Source organism: Corapipo altera, unplaced genomic scaffold (genome assembly GCF_003945725.1).
Source record: "Corapipo altera isolate COAL_440 unplaced genomic scaffold, ASM394572v1 1, whole genome shotgun sequence".
NCBI lineage: Eukaryota > Metazoa > Chordata > Aves > Passeriformes > Pipridae > Corapipo > Corapipo altera.
The window spans coordinates 13,284,249-13,301,083 of NW_020884873.1; the positions used below are offsets into that span (position 1 = coordinate 13,284,249).

The 16,835-nt window shown below is 38.6% G+C and overlaps 1 protein-coding gene across 3 annotated transcripts in view; it reads left to right on the forward strand.

Moving 5' to 3' along the window:
- RFX4 (regulatory factor X4) overlaps positions 1–16,835 on the forward strand; it is a 91,379-nt gene that overhangs the window by 33,702 nt on the left and 40,842 nt on the right. For all 3 annotated transcript variants that reach the window (XM_027668107.1, XM_027668114.1, XM_027668124.1), the window contains 3 exons: positions 9,523–9,584; positions 14,279–14,492; positions 15,331–15,408. In XM_027668107.1, the coding sequence (XP_027523908.1) occupies positions 9,523–9,584; positions 14,279–14,492; positions 15,331–15,408 (354 nt within the window). The remainder of the gene's footprint in view (positions 1–9,522; positions 9,585–14,278; positions 14,493–15,330; positions 15,409–16,835) is intronic.

The following is a 16,835-nucleotide window of genomic DNA, read 5'->3' on the forward strand; positions in this document are numbered from 1 at the left end:
CACACAGAATCATCATAATACTGTCTCATACTAGTACTTCATGTGGCCATTACTTTTGCATCTGGGAACTGATGCTTCTACACTGGTGTGTCCAGGAACTTCAACACTGGGGTAAATATTGTAGTGAAACAGGCTTCTGCATCTTCAGAACCTGGAGCAGACCCCAGTAGTCCTTTTCAATCTATTACTCCTAAGAAAATGTACTGCACAATTATGAAGATCTGTAAGGTACACTTCCACTTCATTCTATCAATAGCTTGCCATCAGCTTCTCCTTTGGAGCAGGTACATGGATGCAGTTTTAGCCAACAGAGTTGTTATTATGTGACTTAAATACCATCTTAGAAATGTGCATTGCATAAATGCCTTGGAGGCAGTAGAAGCAGTGCAGTAAAATAGGTGCTATTTAAGGGGTTCTGCATTTGACTGCTGAAACAGAGACCCCAGACATGTTTGTCCTCATTGGGAAACATCAAGAGCCCTGCAGCTGTCATCTCCTCCAGAAAAAGGAGTTAGTTGTTCTGTGAAATTGTAGACAGTTCGCCTTTCAGTAGACCACATTGAATTTATGATTCATCTTTGAACTTTAGCTCTGTGGTCAATGTTAAATTTTTGGGCTTTTTCTTTATAGACTGGTAATTTTTAGAAAGAGAGAGGGAGTTCAGCACATTAAAACAAACTTTAATAAGTAATATCCTATGTATTGTTACATACTCAGTTACATCTCACTTAACAGAACAGTGTTGATTTCACTTTTAAAGCTACCACAGGAGACATATGAAGCTTGTCTGAAAGTGGTGCCTCCAGATTAAGGTTTTGTAGACAGCACTTCAGCCCATGTGTTCTTCTTAAGCCTGATATAAGTCAAATATATCCACAAAAGAGCATGGCAGGGAGAAGAGAAAACTTATTCATGAACTGCTGCACTAATGAGACTTCCTACCATCTCCTACGTTCCCTAAATCTTATGGAATATCTACATGGTTCCCTGAAGCACATTCAATCATTTCCAGGTCCCAGTCCCTACATCAAGATCTTACTTCTTTTAGTTTTCTCACACATCTGTTGCACCTTATTTCTACATTATTTTTTGATTCCCTTGTGTCTACCTGTTTATTCTTCTGTCTCATTTGTTCTTCCCCCTCCATGCAGACAGCTGGGCAAGAAGCAGCACATGGGGTGGCTGATTCAGAGCAATGGAAGTGTTGACTGGTTGCCTCATGCTCATGGTTGTCCGGTCAGGCAGGGCCAAATGGATAAGCTAAAATCTGAGATTTTCTTCCCTGTCTTGTCCTCAGCATTAACATCAGTATGTTCTCCACACTCTCCAGCCAGTATTTTCTATTACACTGCTGGAACATGGACACCAGGCACTTGGTAATATTGCATTAGTGAAACCAAAATTGGTCCAAGGGGTGAAGAAATTAACAAAGAGACAGTAATATTTTGTAGACTGATTTCTGAGGAAATCAGGCTAGTAGCAATTAAAGGAATAAGAAGAGCAAAGAACAGACTTACTGTATAAATAAACACCTTTAAAAAAGCAACCTGTACTCCTAAGCCACATAAAGTACATATGAAATTAGGAATACTTTAGTATGGTAATTAATGTGATATATTCTTATATGACAAAGTAGTTGTAACTTTAACTTGTTAGCCAAGATTTTAGTGTTTTACTCACCCAATTTACATGTGAAAGTTACAGGTAGTTTTATTTATACTGGCATTTACCAATCTGCTATGCTACCTAGCCTGCCATAACAGTACTTGTCTGCAAAAGGCAGGACCAAGGATTCTTTTATATACCTTAGCTAAATAGTGACTAGGAAGGGCCCTGTAATTTGCTGGATACAACTCAGTATCAAGTTAAGACTCCAGTGTTAAGTTTCTGCTCTTACTGTAGACAGCAAAGCGTATTATATGCAACAGGATCATAATTTCACGTAAAAGTGAAGCAGAGTAAGTAAAAATGTTCCATGCAACCACTGAAAAGACAGGGAGGTACAGTGAGGCAGGGCAGGTATGTCATTGAGTTATTAACAATTAAATGTTGCATATGAGAACAAGCTCTCTCACAGGGAACGTGTTTAGACTGTGAATTAGTCTTCAGGCAGAAGGAGTGAAAGCCCTGTTGCTGAGGTCACTTAAAAAGGACGGCAGCCTTGTGCCCCTCAGCCCTGTGCTGCGAATGCCTTGGGCTCTGCTCCGGGATCTTGTGGATTTGGAGAGCAGTTAAAGATGTTTCCAACTGAAAGTTCTGCCTCTGCCTGCAGCAGGGAGTGCAGATGTATGGTTTGTGTTTTTTTTTTTTCTGAGCAAAAAGTTAACATAAAACACCAGTGATAATAAGTACAGTGAGCTAAAAATTACAGTGATGGGTGACAACTCTGACATGCCATTCTTACTGGGTTTAATTGCAAAAGCTAAATCATTCTGTTTCGGGACCTTCAGTGAATCAAAAAAAAAGCAGGAATGTTTTGAGCATTTCCAAACCCTTCAGTAGCTATAGTGTATGGATGTACATAAGGAGAGCCATAAGGCTCTCCTGGCTGTACCATACCGCCCAGCTGTTCACTGGCAGGTTTCTGAGCTTCTCTGTCACTTTTATTTCCAACTCTGATTTTTGTTCTTATTTCTTTTTTGACCCTGTATGTACATTGTTTTCTTAATCAAGACCCCTGAAGATGTAATCTTCCTCATCTTCAGCGACTTCTCCTATCCTACGTCTCCTCAGTTCCCTGCTTTAAATTTACTGTGCAGTGCTAAGTCCTCTGCCTGACCCTGCCATACCTCGCACACAGAACAGTAAATATCTCCTGGTGAAACTTCCTTTGCATCCTCATAAAGCATTCTTCCCACAACTCCCATATGCCCCCTGGAGGTTAAATACTTTCCTCTTCGGTTTTTCGGTTTTTCTTTTGGGGCTTTCCTGATATGTCTTTTGACAAGCAATAATAAATTAATATTTGAAAGGGAAAACGAAGAACGCTGACACTTTTCAGGATGGTTCTCCCCCAGCCTGAGGTTTCTTTACATCTCTCCAGCAGCATAAAGAGGTTTAACGTGGATGCATGCTCACACAAATTTTGTTGCTTCCTGACTGTCTTTGCTGTAAGTGAAAATTAGATTCCAATAAATGCATTTCACTAAATAAAGGGCAAAGTCCACAACTGATTAGTAAGATTGATTAGGAAAAAACTTTTTTTTCTCAGTAGTTTGCTTTGCTCCAGGGAAGTACAAGCTGTACCAGCCAGATTTTCTTTTTATCACGATGCACTGTCTCTATACCCAGAAGTTTTGCCAGCAGGACTTCTGCTCCAAGCATGATTAACATTAATAGGATTTACACTTTCATGCTATCATACCATATGATTTTAATGTTTGAAAAGGACAGACAAGTCCTTTATTGACACCTCTTTGATAATGACATTGTGATGGGATTATGTTTGATTTGTCTTTGTATTGAAATGTACGTCCTAGGAAATTGCCCGTTGTCCATAAGGAGGTACTTTCCTAAAGATGTATTTTTTATTTCTTTACTCTCAATTTGTTCCTAAGTAGCCTCAATAGTAACTGGTTTAGCAAAGCCAGGTTTACTCCTAGTACTCTCTTCTGATAGACTAAAGTAGCACTTGCTTTATTATGAACAGTTTCTACAATATTGAATACAAAAATAGAACTGGGGAAAAATCAATCTAAATCTGAGAATGTGCTTTCTGTTACTGCATCAAATGACTGCATCAGTCTGTCAGTGCTATCTGAGCAGTGCCTGCTTTTCCTTCATCTCTTTTTAATAGCTGAGGTTCCTGACTGAAGGACAGTTGACAGCAGTGTGGCTTTTCTTCCCAAGGCAGAATCTTCTAGGCCAAGCTCCTCTGATGAGACCATAGTAACACAAGCACTGCACAACCAAGCAGTCATGTTGGTGGGGGGAATGATGATCCTACAGTGTAGTTGGAAAGGTATTTGGTCCCTTGGCTCTGCTTCACTGATCCCTTGTATTATTGCAGGTTGCTGACTAATGCTATTTTCTCCACAAACTTGGAGAGTAAGGAAACCAGCAAACACGCCTCAGTTTCTCTGGAGTGACTTTTCCTTTCCCAGTGCCCTATAGGAATGGGATTTTTAGTGGCTTTGCAAGTTCAAGCCTCTGGCTTCCAGTTAGGCTTTGAGCATGAAGTAGAGTGGCCTGGGCTACTTTACCTCGTGCCTTGTCAACACGACCCCGAGGCTGTGCTTACAGCACCGGGTCTGCCAGAGTGCAGGGATCCTGGCGCTCAGCCTTTTCCCACAGATATGTTGGGTGATGGCAGTGAGAGGGCTGGCACCAGTACAGAGCAAGGGGAGTTGTGCAGGGCTTTAGGCCTGCTTGGCTTCAGCAAGTCAGCACCAAAAGTGGCTGCAGCTCAGCTGAGGATCTGAGTCAGAGCATTTGATGTCTGCAGTTTTATTGGGATGCAGTAAACTGTTTGATCATGCCTTAGGCTGAGTTCCATCTGGCCAGAGGAACTGCTGAAGGAGGATATTGTTGTACATAGATGAATCTGAGGAGAGGTCTCACAAGCTTCACTAAAGGGTCCAGTTCAGTCAGAGTTCCTCACCAAATCTGATCTCCATAACAGGCAGAACTGGGCACAGGCAACAGAGAAAGTGCCAGCAGGCTTTTCTGCCTTGCTTTGCAGTATGAGGTGAGATGTATAAGCGATAGAAACAAGTTCTTATCCTACAGCTAGACTGTGCCCTAATCCAAAAATTGTGAAAGTAAGTGAAGAGAAATGGGAAGGTTATTGAATCTAAACAGACAACAGATCTGTGATCAAGAGTACATTACAGTCTTCCCTCCTGGCCATGCAAATAAGTAAGCAAGAAGTAGAGAGGGTATAGACATAGTCACAGCTCTTCTCCTTTTCTTTACATGGTTTGGTGGATGTGAGAGATATGAACTGTATTTTGTAATGGACTACTTTGATCTTTCCTTTCTCATTCTGGCAGAGTGCAGTTATTGGGTTGCAAATTAGTTTGATTTTATTTCATTACTCTGTGAAGTTCTAGAAGCATGGGTAGAATTCTTTCAAATAGGAACAAGTGTCATGAAGAATAATGTCCCTGTAGATCAGGTCCATTGACAAAATGATTATGCCCTCTGAAAAGCAGAAATTTAAATTATTACAGAGAAAAGCCTTCTAAAAGCCATCCTCTGCCTATTGCCCTCAGAGCAAAATTTAGTATTTTGACGTAGGAGGGAAGAAAAAAAATTACTTCAGAAATTTCCAGACCTCTGGTTTCTTCCATCCTTATTTGTTTGCATAAAGACAGGTACATAAAATGCTTTATAAGATTTTTTTCCCCCCTGATTTGTTTTGACATCTCATATCATAGACAAATTTAGATGGAATAGTTAGGAAACAAGAAGTTCACAGTTTGATAATGAATGCAATGGGGAGTGATGGGTCACAGTATAGTGATGAGATCAGAATATCCCTGCCCATGGCAGAATGTTTGGAACTAGATGGTCTTTAAGGTCTTTTCCAACCTAAGCCATTCTGTGATTCTGCAATTCCTCATTTTAAAGCTGGGCTTGGCTTTGCTTGTGTTGGAATGTTACAGTACTGGAGATGTGAGGAGGGAGGCAGTGGCAGAAATTACAGCTGGCAGTAATCAGGTTGAAGGAATGCACCCTTGCAGTCGCTTGAGGGTTACAGAACAGCTCCTGCAGCCTGCCATGTCTAAGGGTAATAGATTGTGCAGACTGTAACACAGACCTGTGCAGAGGAAGTGCATTTTCCTAGCTGTTGCTCATAAAGCTCTCTCTGTTATACATGGGTGCTCAAGTAACCCATTTAATTTTTATTGCCTTATTTTAAGGATGACCAGAAATACAAGTAAATAGATACTTAATTCAAGTTTATTCAGACACCTCTATTGGGTTTAAAAAGCTGGAATGGGATAAAAATCCTGCTAGCTCCAAGATTTGTGCAATATATATTGAATGTTGTACTACCAGTGTTGCAATCTCATCATGGGAGAACATGAGAAGACCTTTCTTTCCTGCATTCACTTTGGTTGTCCCATACATTCAGAGTGTCAAGGTTATAGCCTGTCAGAGAGAAAAATGTCCCCTTCTGTTTTTACCTGCACAGACATTCTGAAAATCACGTTTCAGGGTTGTCTGCAAAAGGGTTAAACAAATGCTCACCTGGTTATACTAGTCCCCTGAAAAGGTGTAAACTATATATGTATGTGTTGTTCTATAATGTAATGAATTATATCTGGCTCTTATGTGTGCAGTAGGCACTCACCAGAAGAACCGCAGAGCTGGGAAAAGATAAGACTGTTCTTAATATTATTGTTTTTATTCGAGAAAGGCATAAAAGGTCTTCTGTAGACAGAAGGTAAGATTAGGTCTTAAGCAGAGCACAGAGAAGAGAGGGAGAACACATTAAAGTTTAGTAACTGAGAAAAATGTTGCAGGAGCGTTGGCTTCTGAGGCTAATATAGTAGGGATAGAAGTTACTTCCTGGTCTACATCTGTCTCAAAACCAAAAAGCCAGGTAACATAAAATAATGCCTAACAGTCAAAACTGCCATGTAATTTAGGTGAAATTTCACTTGGAAAATGTAAAACCTGTACCTTTTTACTCAGCAGATCTTATAGGGCAGCTGGAATTTTGGTCACTTTGGAGAAGTGTGAAATGAAATTTCAGTTCCACTGAAGGACAATGGTAAAAAGGTCCGTTCACTCCAAAATTCCCTTGGAAACCACCCATGAGATCTTTTTACCACCGCTTCTGTTGAGAAGCCAGACCTTCTGTGAGAAAAGGGACTGGGTTCCATTCAGAAAGCAGCTCAAACTGCGTGATCTGGTCTTGATTCATTTGCTTGTGCAACTTCACTGCAGTGATGAAAGGAAAATGACCCAACTTGATTTTCAGATCCAAACCTGAATTTTCATGTCTGACAATTAGGATCCCCTTCCCTCCCCATAAGACTGAAAACTTAACTCATTTCCTCTGTAGGTCTTTAAAAATTAATAAACATTAAACCTATGAGACATATTTTATAGAGTGACTTTTCAGGTTGAAAATGATTAAAAATCAACATTTTGGACCCTTCACTTTTTCCGTTGATTTCAGCACACAGTGAACTCCACTTTGTCCTGCCTTTACCAGTATCATTGCACAGGGATTTGCACAAACGTAGCTTAATATAAACATTTGTATGAACAGATAGTTCTCTTAGTACTTGACTTGTTTTATTCCAAACACAACCATTAATACCCGTGCATTTTGTACAAGCACCTAGGTATGAGTATGCTATGTTATATATATTTTACATATTCAGCATTACATAAAAAAAGTCCTGACTTTTTTCTTTTCAGAGGTTTGCTAGATTATTCTCTCTTTTTTTTTTAATTATTGATAAATGTTATTTTAATTATGCATACTTTTTGGATCTATTCTGAAAGGTGTATCTCATTTAAAATTAGCTGGATTTAAAAAAGAAACAAACAAAGAAAAGGAGATCATCTGATCAACTACTTCATTATTCTTCTCTTTTTCTTATCACCTCTGCCCTGGTATGTAGAAATTGGCTGATTTATTTAAACCCCAGAAACTCACACGACTTATGGTTCATAAAGTAGCATTTACAGTGTGCATTGTAACACTTCATTGCCACTAGAAAGACTTGAAAGTAATATGGGTTCATCCCATTCCAAAAGAAAAAATAGAGTAAAACTATCTCTAATATTAAGTTAAATGCTGAAAAATCAATTTTTGGAGAGGAATGGTATTTTCTGAATGGCAATTGCCACCAAAAAAAAACCCTACCCAAAAAAACCCTACACAACCAACCCTAAAAAAATCCCCTAGCCCAAAAAAACCATCCTCAGAAAGTAGTTCTTCAACACTGCCTTTTTTCCCACAGCCTTGTGGAGCCCCCAACCCTGTCTGCAGAAAATGAAAGAGAGAGGGGTGGGATTAATGTGTAATTAAAGGGAATTTGGAAGGCTGAGATGTTGCGGAATGTTAGATCAGTAGCTGGAACAGCATGTGGTGTTCTTTAGGCAGGCTTCATTGAATCCATACAAAAAAAGAAAGAAGGGCTGCTTGCCTGTCTGCTCATTTATCAAACAGCTAGGCTGAACTTTCACAGCTCCACAAAAGTGTTTTACTGTTTGCTGAAGTTTTGCTCCAGAAATTAAAGCTGAACAACCTAGTGACTCTGAGTCTATGCTGCATTTTTGATGTCAGCCATGTCTTGAAAAGCTCTTGGAAACCAAAACAGGTCAATTTTTACATGATACAAAGGGAAGATGAATATACCTTTCGCTAAAAAAAAATAAAAATTACTGAAGAAATGGTCAAATATGTGACACTGTAATGTCTTTATTTACGTAGCACCTTTTGATCCAAATACATGTTCCAAAGCTTTCAGTCATCAATCAGGATTAAATATTTATCACTGTGGTAAAATGGTTAATGGAGAAAAAAATCTGTATTATCTAATCAATATAAATTGATTTTTTTCTAGTTGAGCAGTTATATTCCATCTTGTGTGTTTGTTTTTCTTTAATCTTAGTTGGTGTTCCCACCCAAAGAGGAAGCATTTAGCAATTTAAATAATGAAAGCACAATTAAAATGGATTAAAAATTTTAAAAGGAAGAAATTCCTTTCCAAGTGATTCTTCAAGGCTTGCTGCAGTCTTTCTTGCATGACTGTTCTCGCAGAAAAATTTTCCTCCTACTTCAGACCACACTGAGAATCAGGTTCAATCCTGTGAGGTGCTGAGCACCTCCTTTCCAGCAACTACAGCAAAGCTTCTTCATCAGGATTAGCCTGGTTGATAAAGGCTCTGGTGACTGAAGGCACAACCTATGTTCATTAATCTACCTCCTTAAATGCAACTGGCACTAAAGAAGTTTTGGGTTACAGTAGCAATGTTCTTTTAATATCTGCTGACAGACTAGAGTCTGGATTCTTGATAGTATCCTGCTGTTTTTGAGATGCACTTCTTTTCCATAGAAGATTAATTAATTACAGGTGTCTTTACAAATGTCACTGAGAGTCTTCCTTGGTAGAAATGGTGCCCCTGTCAAATACCAAAATCTTTTCGGAGAATCATCTGTCAGAAAAAGAAGTGTTTAATGGCAGATTTGTGAAGGTCCATAGAGAACTTTGTTGATCCTGCAAGCTGACAAATAAATAGTAAGCCAATTCTCATTACAATTCTCCTTATTTTAGAGGTAGAACTGATCTGAGATTTTTAAGGAAATATGTTCTATTTCTGTAACGTCCAAAAGTATTTAAATTAATGGTAGTTAATGGAGTTATACTGAAGTTTAAAGTCTCTTTCCCCTCTTTCATTAATGGAAAAAATAAAAAGCTTTATTTCTGATTTCTCCTGCCATGTATGTTGCTGATATTGCTGTACAGTTTTTCTGCTTTTGTGTCTTAAAAGTCCATATTAAATTAATAAATGTGCTTTTCCATTTTTCTTAATATCAGTTCTATTTATTTGCAGATAATAAGACAACAGTTTCCACAGTTAACAACAAGAAGACTTGGAACCAGAGGCCAATCAAAGTAAGCAGTGTATGGTATTACTATCACCTTGCACGGGGCCCTATCTGGCTCTTGCTTTACTGAATAGAATAGTAAAAGAACAGGGAATAATTTGTCCAGCTGGGGACTTAAAACCAACTTTGATGGAGGTTTCATTGTAATCTTTACACTGTCTTATTGATTCAGCAGTGATCCTGCAAAGGTGGTCTAATGGAGGCCTTTTACTGATTTCATCAGCAATATTTTCCATGTTGTTCCTGTAGTGTTTTTCATCTCAACTCACTTTACACAACGTAAAGAACATTTACATCCAGGAGTACTGGAACTACTGTTGGAGGCTGGGAAATGACAGCAGGTTAGCATCATGCTTCTGTTTAGAGGACCAGTGTCAGAATGCTGTCTAGAATGTAGGTAGGAACATGCATTGGCCTAAAATGAAATTGTCCACACACCTGTATTTAGCCTCCATTTTGCCTGTGTAATGGAATCCAACATAACTTTAAGTGATCAAGGAATTAAACTTATTGCCTTACCCAAAAGATTACACTTCCTGAAAACAGTTCATCCTAATTCCAGAATAAGAAACTTATTCTGAATGAAGTATGCACTACCTTGACTCTTTTCAATTGTTGACAAGATGTGATTCTACCAATTTATGAAGAGGATACAGTAATGTTTTTATAGTGTTTTTCTGCTCGTGGACTCCACGAAATTTTTCTAGTGGAGCTTTGAATCTTTTTTTTTTTGGCAAATGTAAGGCCTGAAAAATAATAATAACTACTTTTCTTGATTAACCTTCACAGAATCCTACAAGGTAGCCTGAGAGCAGTGTCTGTAGTTCACAGTTTTCTTCACAGAAAACTGTGGAGAGGAAAATGAAAATCTGAGATGGTGTGTTTGCAAAATTTCATTGCTAAAGTTTCCCTTTCATGACAGAGCCTAGAAGATAATATTCCTAAATGCTGAGAAAGAAATATACTATTAGAATTGAACTTATATATTCAAGTTAGAATGACCCACTCTTTAAAGGAAAAGAAAACCTAAGATGCTAAAAGAAATGTCATTAAAAATAGCTCTACTCTGCTCTTCTAATAAGTTGTCCCTGCCAAGCTGTATCGCTTTGATGGGACAAAATGTCCTTTCTCCCAGGTTGATATTTTCTTAGTTTTTATTACTAAGCTTTCTTTCTCTAGAGCAGACATATTAAAGCAGCTAATTGAAGATTTGAAATCCATTCCCAAATGCAAATTCAGAGTTAGTATAACATCAGCTATAAAAGCAACCAAAAATCTCTCAGGTGGAAATTCTGGGTGAGTGCAACAGCATATTAGGAAAACTTGATAGGTCCAGAATCAGAGGATTAGGGTTTAACACTGAATATAAGTATCATGGAGGTTCATAATGACAGCGTGACAGTGTGCACGAGTTGCTTTATGGATGCATTCATATGAAAGTACTCACTGTCAGTCATCATATCCCTCTGACATCAGCTACAACTTTGTTATTTGTCTTCCCATTTAATGAAAGGAGTGAGCACTGCTGTATTTCCAAACTGGAGCTCCACCTGCAGCTCCAGGAGTCTCTCAGAGGAGCAAAACACTCCTGATCTGCTGACTGAAGGTGTCTTGCACCTCCAAAAGCTGTCTCTTTACTCTCAATGAGGTTAAAAATCAATGAGACTAAATATGTCTTGCATAATTTCCCCCTAACCTGTCTGCCTGTCAGAGCAGCTTTCAGGTCACATACTCCTTTCATACCACTTTTGCAACTGTTCTGCTCCCTATATAGCAAATAAGAAGGCATTTCTGTTACACAGAGAAACTACATGCATGCTGTACTTCTTTAGGATAAATACACTCTGTGGTAGACCCAGCACAGCTGTAACTGAGCTCTGATTTTGTTTTCAGAAACATCTGACTACTTTCCAATTAAGCGTTATGTTAAGAAATTACTTTAGACATTAACACTTCAGTTCCTTTATCACCAACTGTGCTGACCAATTGCTGCCAGTATCATTTTCATTCTGCTTCCCTGCTTCTGCCAAAGGAAGTTCTGCCATAGAAGTGGTTAAGATTATCTGACTTCACACTGTTCTGCCTTCAGTCTTTTTATAGCACGGCTGCCTTGTAACATTACAAAGTTCAGAGCTACAATGGTGCTATACTCCTGGCCATCAGTTGTGAGCCTTTCTTCCTTGCAGCTGGGTTTATTGATGTAAGCATGCAGCTGTTCTCTATCTTGCTGAGCTTAAATACAGTTCCACCACAGGTGAGCCATGAGAAGGCAGCTAAACATAAAAGCCAATTTCTTTCTGTACTGTAGTCTGAAACTCTTCCATTATGTACACAAGATGTTAGTTAAACCAATGGAAGCTACATGGTTTGAAGGGAATTTTGCTTCTTTAAAGGAGTGCCGCATGAGGGGAAAAAGCATTCCACAAAAAAGATTGTGTTGTCTCCATGTTATTATTCTGCATATCAAAGTTTCAAGCCCTGTTTATTGGATTAAGTTGTTTTGGGTTTTTTGTTGTTTTTATTTTTCTGATAGAAATACATAAAAGTACTTGAAAAAGACTCTATATAAACTACTGCAGTGAGTTTTGGTCATTTGGGTTGGTAAAATTACTGAAGGAAGAATCTATGTGGAAAAATTTTGGAGTAAATTTGGCTATTGCTGTCTATATGATTTTGAAGCTACAGAAAACTTGGCAGTAGTTTACTGCCAAGTGCAATATATCAGGAATTAAATAATGCACAGTGAAACTTTACTTCATTTTCCAGACTTTTTTTTTTGACTGATTTAAGACAAAACTTTATATGTGACTGACCTCTGTTTAAATTATACAAACCTCTCAGTCAGTCTAGAAATTTAGCAGTCCGGTTTGCTCTCACTTCTTCCCTCTGCCCCCCCTTCCCTCAGAAATTTTGTGGTGCTACCTCCCTGTAGCATTTCCTTTTGGCTTCCCCTACCCCAGGTGTAGCACGCAGGACATACAGAAGTTTTATGGCTCTTATATGCAGTGTATGCATGGCAGTTGCCAGAGACCAAACTGGGGTGTTAGTGTTCAAGCTAAAATGCCAAACTTCTCTAGCTGGTGTCATAACCCCAGTGTTAGCATAAACTTGCCATTAGTTATCTGTGACAGGTCACAAGCAGTCTGGAACCTGGTTTCTGGTGTAGGATGCATGTTTTGGCCTAAGCTCTGATGGGCATATTTGGAGCCAATAGTGTGGCTTTCTAAGGTATCGAAGTCAGGAAATCCCTCTCATAGCACGTAAATTTAATGTTTTAATAAATTTCACTTGGATTATTCAATACTGAGTCCAAAATAGCTTTTATTTTTAAAGGAAAATATGGAATGTCCTCAGTGGGCATGGCAAGGGCATCATGTACTAGAAGTTTGCTACAACTACCTGGGCCTCCTCTCAGCCTGTCTGTGCTGGTAGACAAGACCAGATTTCTAGCTCTTTGCCACCATTTTCTGATGGGGATTATGACATGCACTGATCTGTGGGTGAGTGACTGTGGCTGAAAAAAGGAAAAAAAGTCACCCGAGTTAAACTACTGCCACTCAGATGTTACTCTTTCATTAATTTAATTGATGAACTTTGTAGGACCAGCCAATTTGCCTAAAGCAAATTTGTTTCTATTCAAGTGAATGGATCTGGTGGCAGAACTCTGAAAGAGTAACTGACTAGAGAGTAAGAAACATCCAGAGATTATAACTTCTGGTGCCATCATAGTGGGCTCCAGAAAATAATGTCTTATTGTGATCTGATAGGTATAAGGAGAAAAGCGGAGGATCATTGAAAATTCTGTCTAGGAAATTAGGCTAATGCAAAAGTATGCCAGCAATACAATCTTGTGATGCCTTTAGCAATCATTACAAATCTAGCTGATGGGTTAGTGGTTCCTGAAGCTGAGAAGCTGAAATAAATTTAAGAAATTATGGAAGGACTAAGATTACCTTTGATGCTTTGATGCAAGAGTTTTACTTGATAATCACTACTTCCATCAGCACCTATAATAAAGCTGAGTTGTAGCATAAACTGGTGCCATAAGACTACCAATCCATTTTTGTTGCACAGCCACACTGTGTCATTCCCACTGTGGTCTGCTGAGATAGTGTTGTATAGCTACTCACCTAAGCCTAGTGCTGATGTAGGGTATGAAGGAAATAATTTGAACTGTACATTTCCTACCATCCATTGCTTTCCAGCACAAGCCTTTCTCCCCCTCTTTTCTTTGAGGTGTTTTCAATTTTTGAAATACTTCTGATCAACCCATTTGCAATAAAGACTCACGCTTTTCAGGAACCAAAACAGCCCTCAACAGTCTGAGAATCGGGGAACTGAAATAACAACAGAAGGGCCAGTCCAGAGGGTCTGTACTTCTGCTTATTGCTGAACTAAAGGAGCAGCTGCACAGCAGAGCTCTGCCAACAAGTAGCTTTAGGACACTTTTTTTTTTTTAACTAAGAAGAAAAAAGTGGAATTTCTTTCTTTCCTGCCCTGCAACAGAATCACAAAGAATGAAAATAAGTAAGCTCAATATATTACCACAATGTTCTGCTACTGCATCAGTGATTGTTAATAATATGTAAACTATTGCCCAATCTGTTTTGCTGTAGAAATTATCAATTTCTCTTGTCTCCATATATTTTTTTCAAAATTTCAAACAATCCACTTTATAAAATATACATCTCTATGTATCAGGTACCATTATTACGGAATTGCAGTGAAAGAAAACTCCCAGTATTATGATGTGATGTATTCTAAAAAAGGAGCAGCTTGGGTCAACGAAACAGGAAAAAAAGAAGTAACCAAACAGACAGTGGCGTATTCACCACGATCCAAACTGGGAACATTACTGCCAGAGTTTCCAAATGTCAAAGATCTAAATCTGCCAGCCAGTCTGCCAGAGGAGAAGGTAACACTTTGGAAATCTTTTCTCAGCTTGTCTTGGGGTTTTTTTCTCTGCTCTGGATGAAAGCTTTGTCTACTATATAAAGACTTTAAATTAGAGTAAGTTTAATAATGCTTTGACTTGATTTATGGAGGACTGAATTACTTCATCTAATAGGAAGAAATATCTTCCCTTAAAATAGGCAGCCGACACTATCAGCTGTACAATATTTCTAAAGCCCATGCACACTCTTTTAAAACTTACATTACATACAGCAGGTGAGATTTCAGGGCAACTTCTTAAATACATTATAGCTCTCTATCTGTGAACACATTTGGTGGCAAACTGAACAACAGTTCTGATGCTTTCTTGAGCAGAGAGGGACTTAGTGCATTTCTTATCCTTCTAGACTATAAATTAAGAGAATCCTATCTGCACACATGACAAAAATGCTCTGGCTTCTCTTGGCTGAGCTTGCTAGTTTTCTGGTTCTATTCACATGTGTAGTATCAATGTAAAGTGGACAAAAGAATAGGGTTTTATAGTTCTTTATGTCCTAATTAGAGCCACATTCTCGTCTTTGATCTCACTGAGGCTTTTTGCTCCTCTTACATTTGAAGAATCCCCATTGACATAGAAAAATCCATGAATTCAAAGGGAGAAATTACTTTTAAGAAGAAAACTCATTTTACGGGTAATATAACTAATCTAACCAGACGCTAACCGATTTCATTATTTTTGCAGTTGTGCATACGTAAGATAAGAAAAAACTTACTTTTTCTGTGCTCTGTATTCTGATTTTTTAAAAGCAGATTTCCTAAAATAGAATGATCTTTTGTGTGTCTCCCTCATTCTTTTTCAGGTTTCTACCTTTATTATGATGTACAGGACTCACTGTCAGAGGATACTAGACACTGTAATAAGAGCAAACTTTGATGAGGTATGGTTACAGTCATAGTTTAATGATTACACATAAGGTATTAATGGATCCGAGACTCTTTCGTGTGTGATATTACAGACTTACAGTTCTGTGCTGGTTGATCCTTTTTATGAGAAATGCACAATAGCTATACTTGAGTATATACTCTGTGAGCAATAGCACTAAATCTCACTTTAAAAGCTGTCTGAGTTGGAGGAACAAAAGCAATGGAAATGTTTTTGTCCCTTTGTTCTCCAGCAGGATTAAGGTAGCAATATCCCCTTACAAGACATGGGACAATCCACAACTCAAGAAGTGTGTCCACCACAGCTTTTCGAAGCATTTTGTTGGGACTGAGTAGTTTGAAGGAATTCCTCTCAGTGTTCAGTACAGACCCAGGTCAGGTGTCACAGCCAAAACAGTGGGCTCTGCTGGTCTGTTAACAATGATACAGAGTGGTGGGGGGCTTACAACCTCCCAGGTATCCCAGAAAGCTATAGCTGAAGTGTCCAGTTGCTCAGCTGTACTGCAGCACAGCTAGGAATGCACACGCTGCTCAGCAACTGATACCATTTGTTAGAGGTGGATAAGGTTTGTACCTATTGCATATCTGACTTAATCTGAGTAATTTCTGGCAGTGCATGCAGACAACTTTATAATTAGAGCTGAAAAAATTAAATGTTAATGGGATACAAGCAGTTTTATATTATGTGGGAAGAAGGCTTCTAAGCCAGGAAAGCAAATCTGACTGTAGAGATGCTGAGGACCTGATTCGAATATGACATTCAGGTCCTGGAAGAAAAAATCAAAGGAAACAGGTCTTTTGACTCTGTCTTCTGAACAACAGGAAGAAATTTCCTGCTTTTCTTCTTCTCATTAATTCTCACAATCTTCCGGTTTAAATCTGGTTTTACCCTGTTGTACCCAGTCTAGAAGTTTCCCTGTGAGAACAATATGTGGTACATATTCGGGAAATTTGGCTGAGTGAGTTTCAGAATACTTTCTTAAGAGCAGGATGCTGTATTTTGTTAGGGAATCTGTTTATCAGGATCAATGATAGGGAAGGGGCTGAGCAGCAGCAATACATAAATGGCAAATATTCTTTACTGTACCTGGTGTGGTTATTTACTTCACTACAGATTGCACACAGATTATCATGAATGCTGGTGTTCTGACCCCTGTGGAACTGATCCTATCATTCTCTGAATAACACCTTTATTTCCTAAATTAAATTTTTCAGAGGTATATTTTGTTGTGTCCTAAATCTCCTCCCTATTTTTTTTTACCTTTCTCCATTTTTTCTTCTCTTTCCTTCGTATTGGAGGAAAGAAGAAATCCAGAAGTGTAGTGTTTCTTTCCAAAATGAAGAAGAAAATGGTGTATTGACCAATTTAAGCCATGTGCTATCCTCCTCTCCCTCATTACACCAAACTGTAGATTGCATTCCT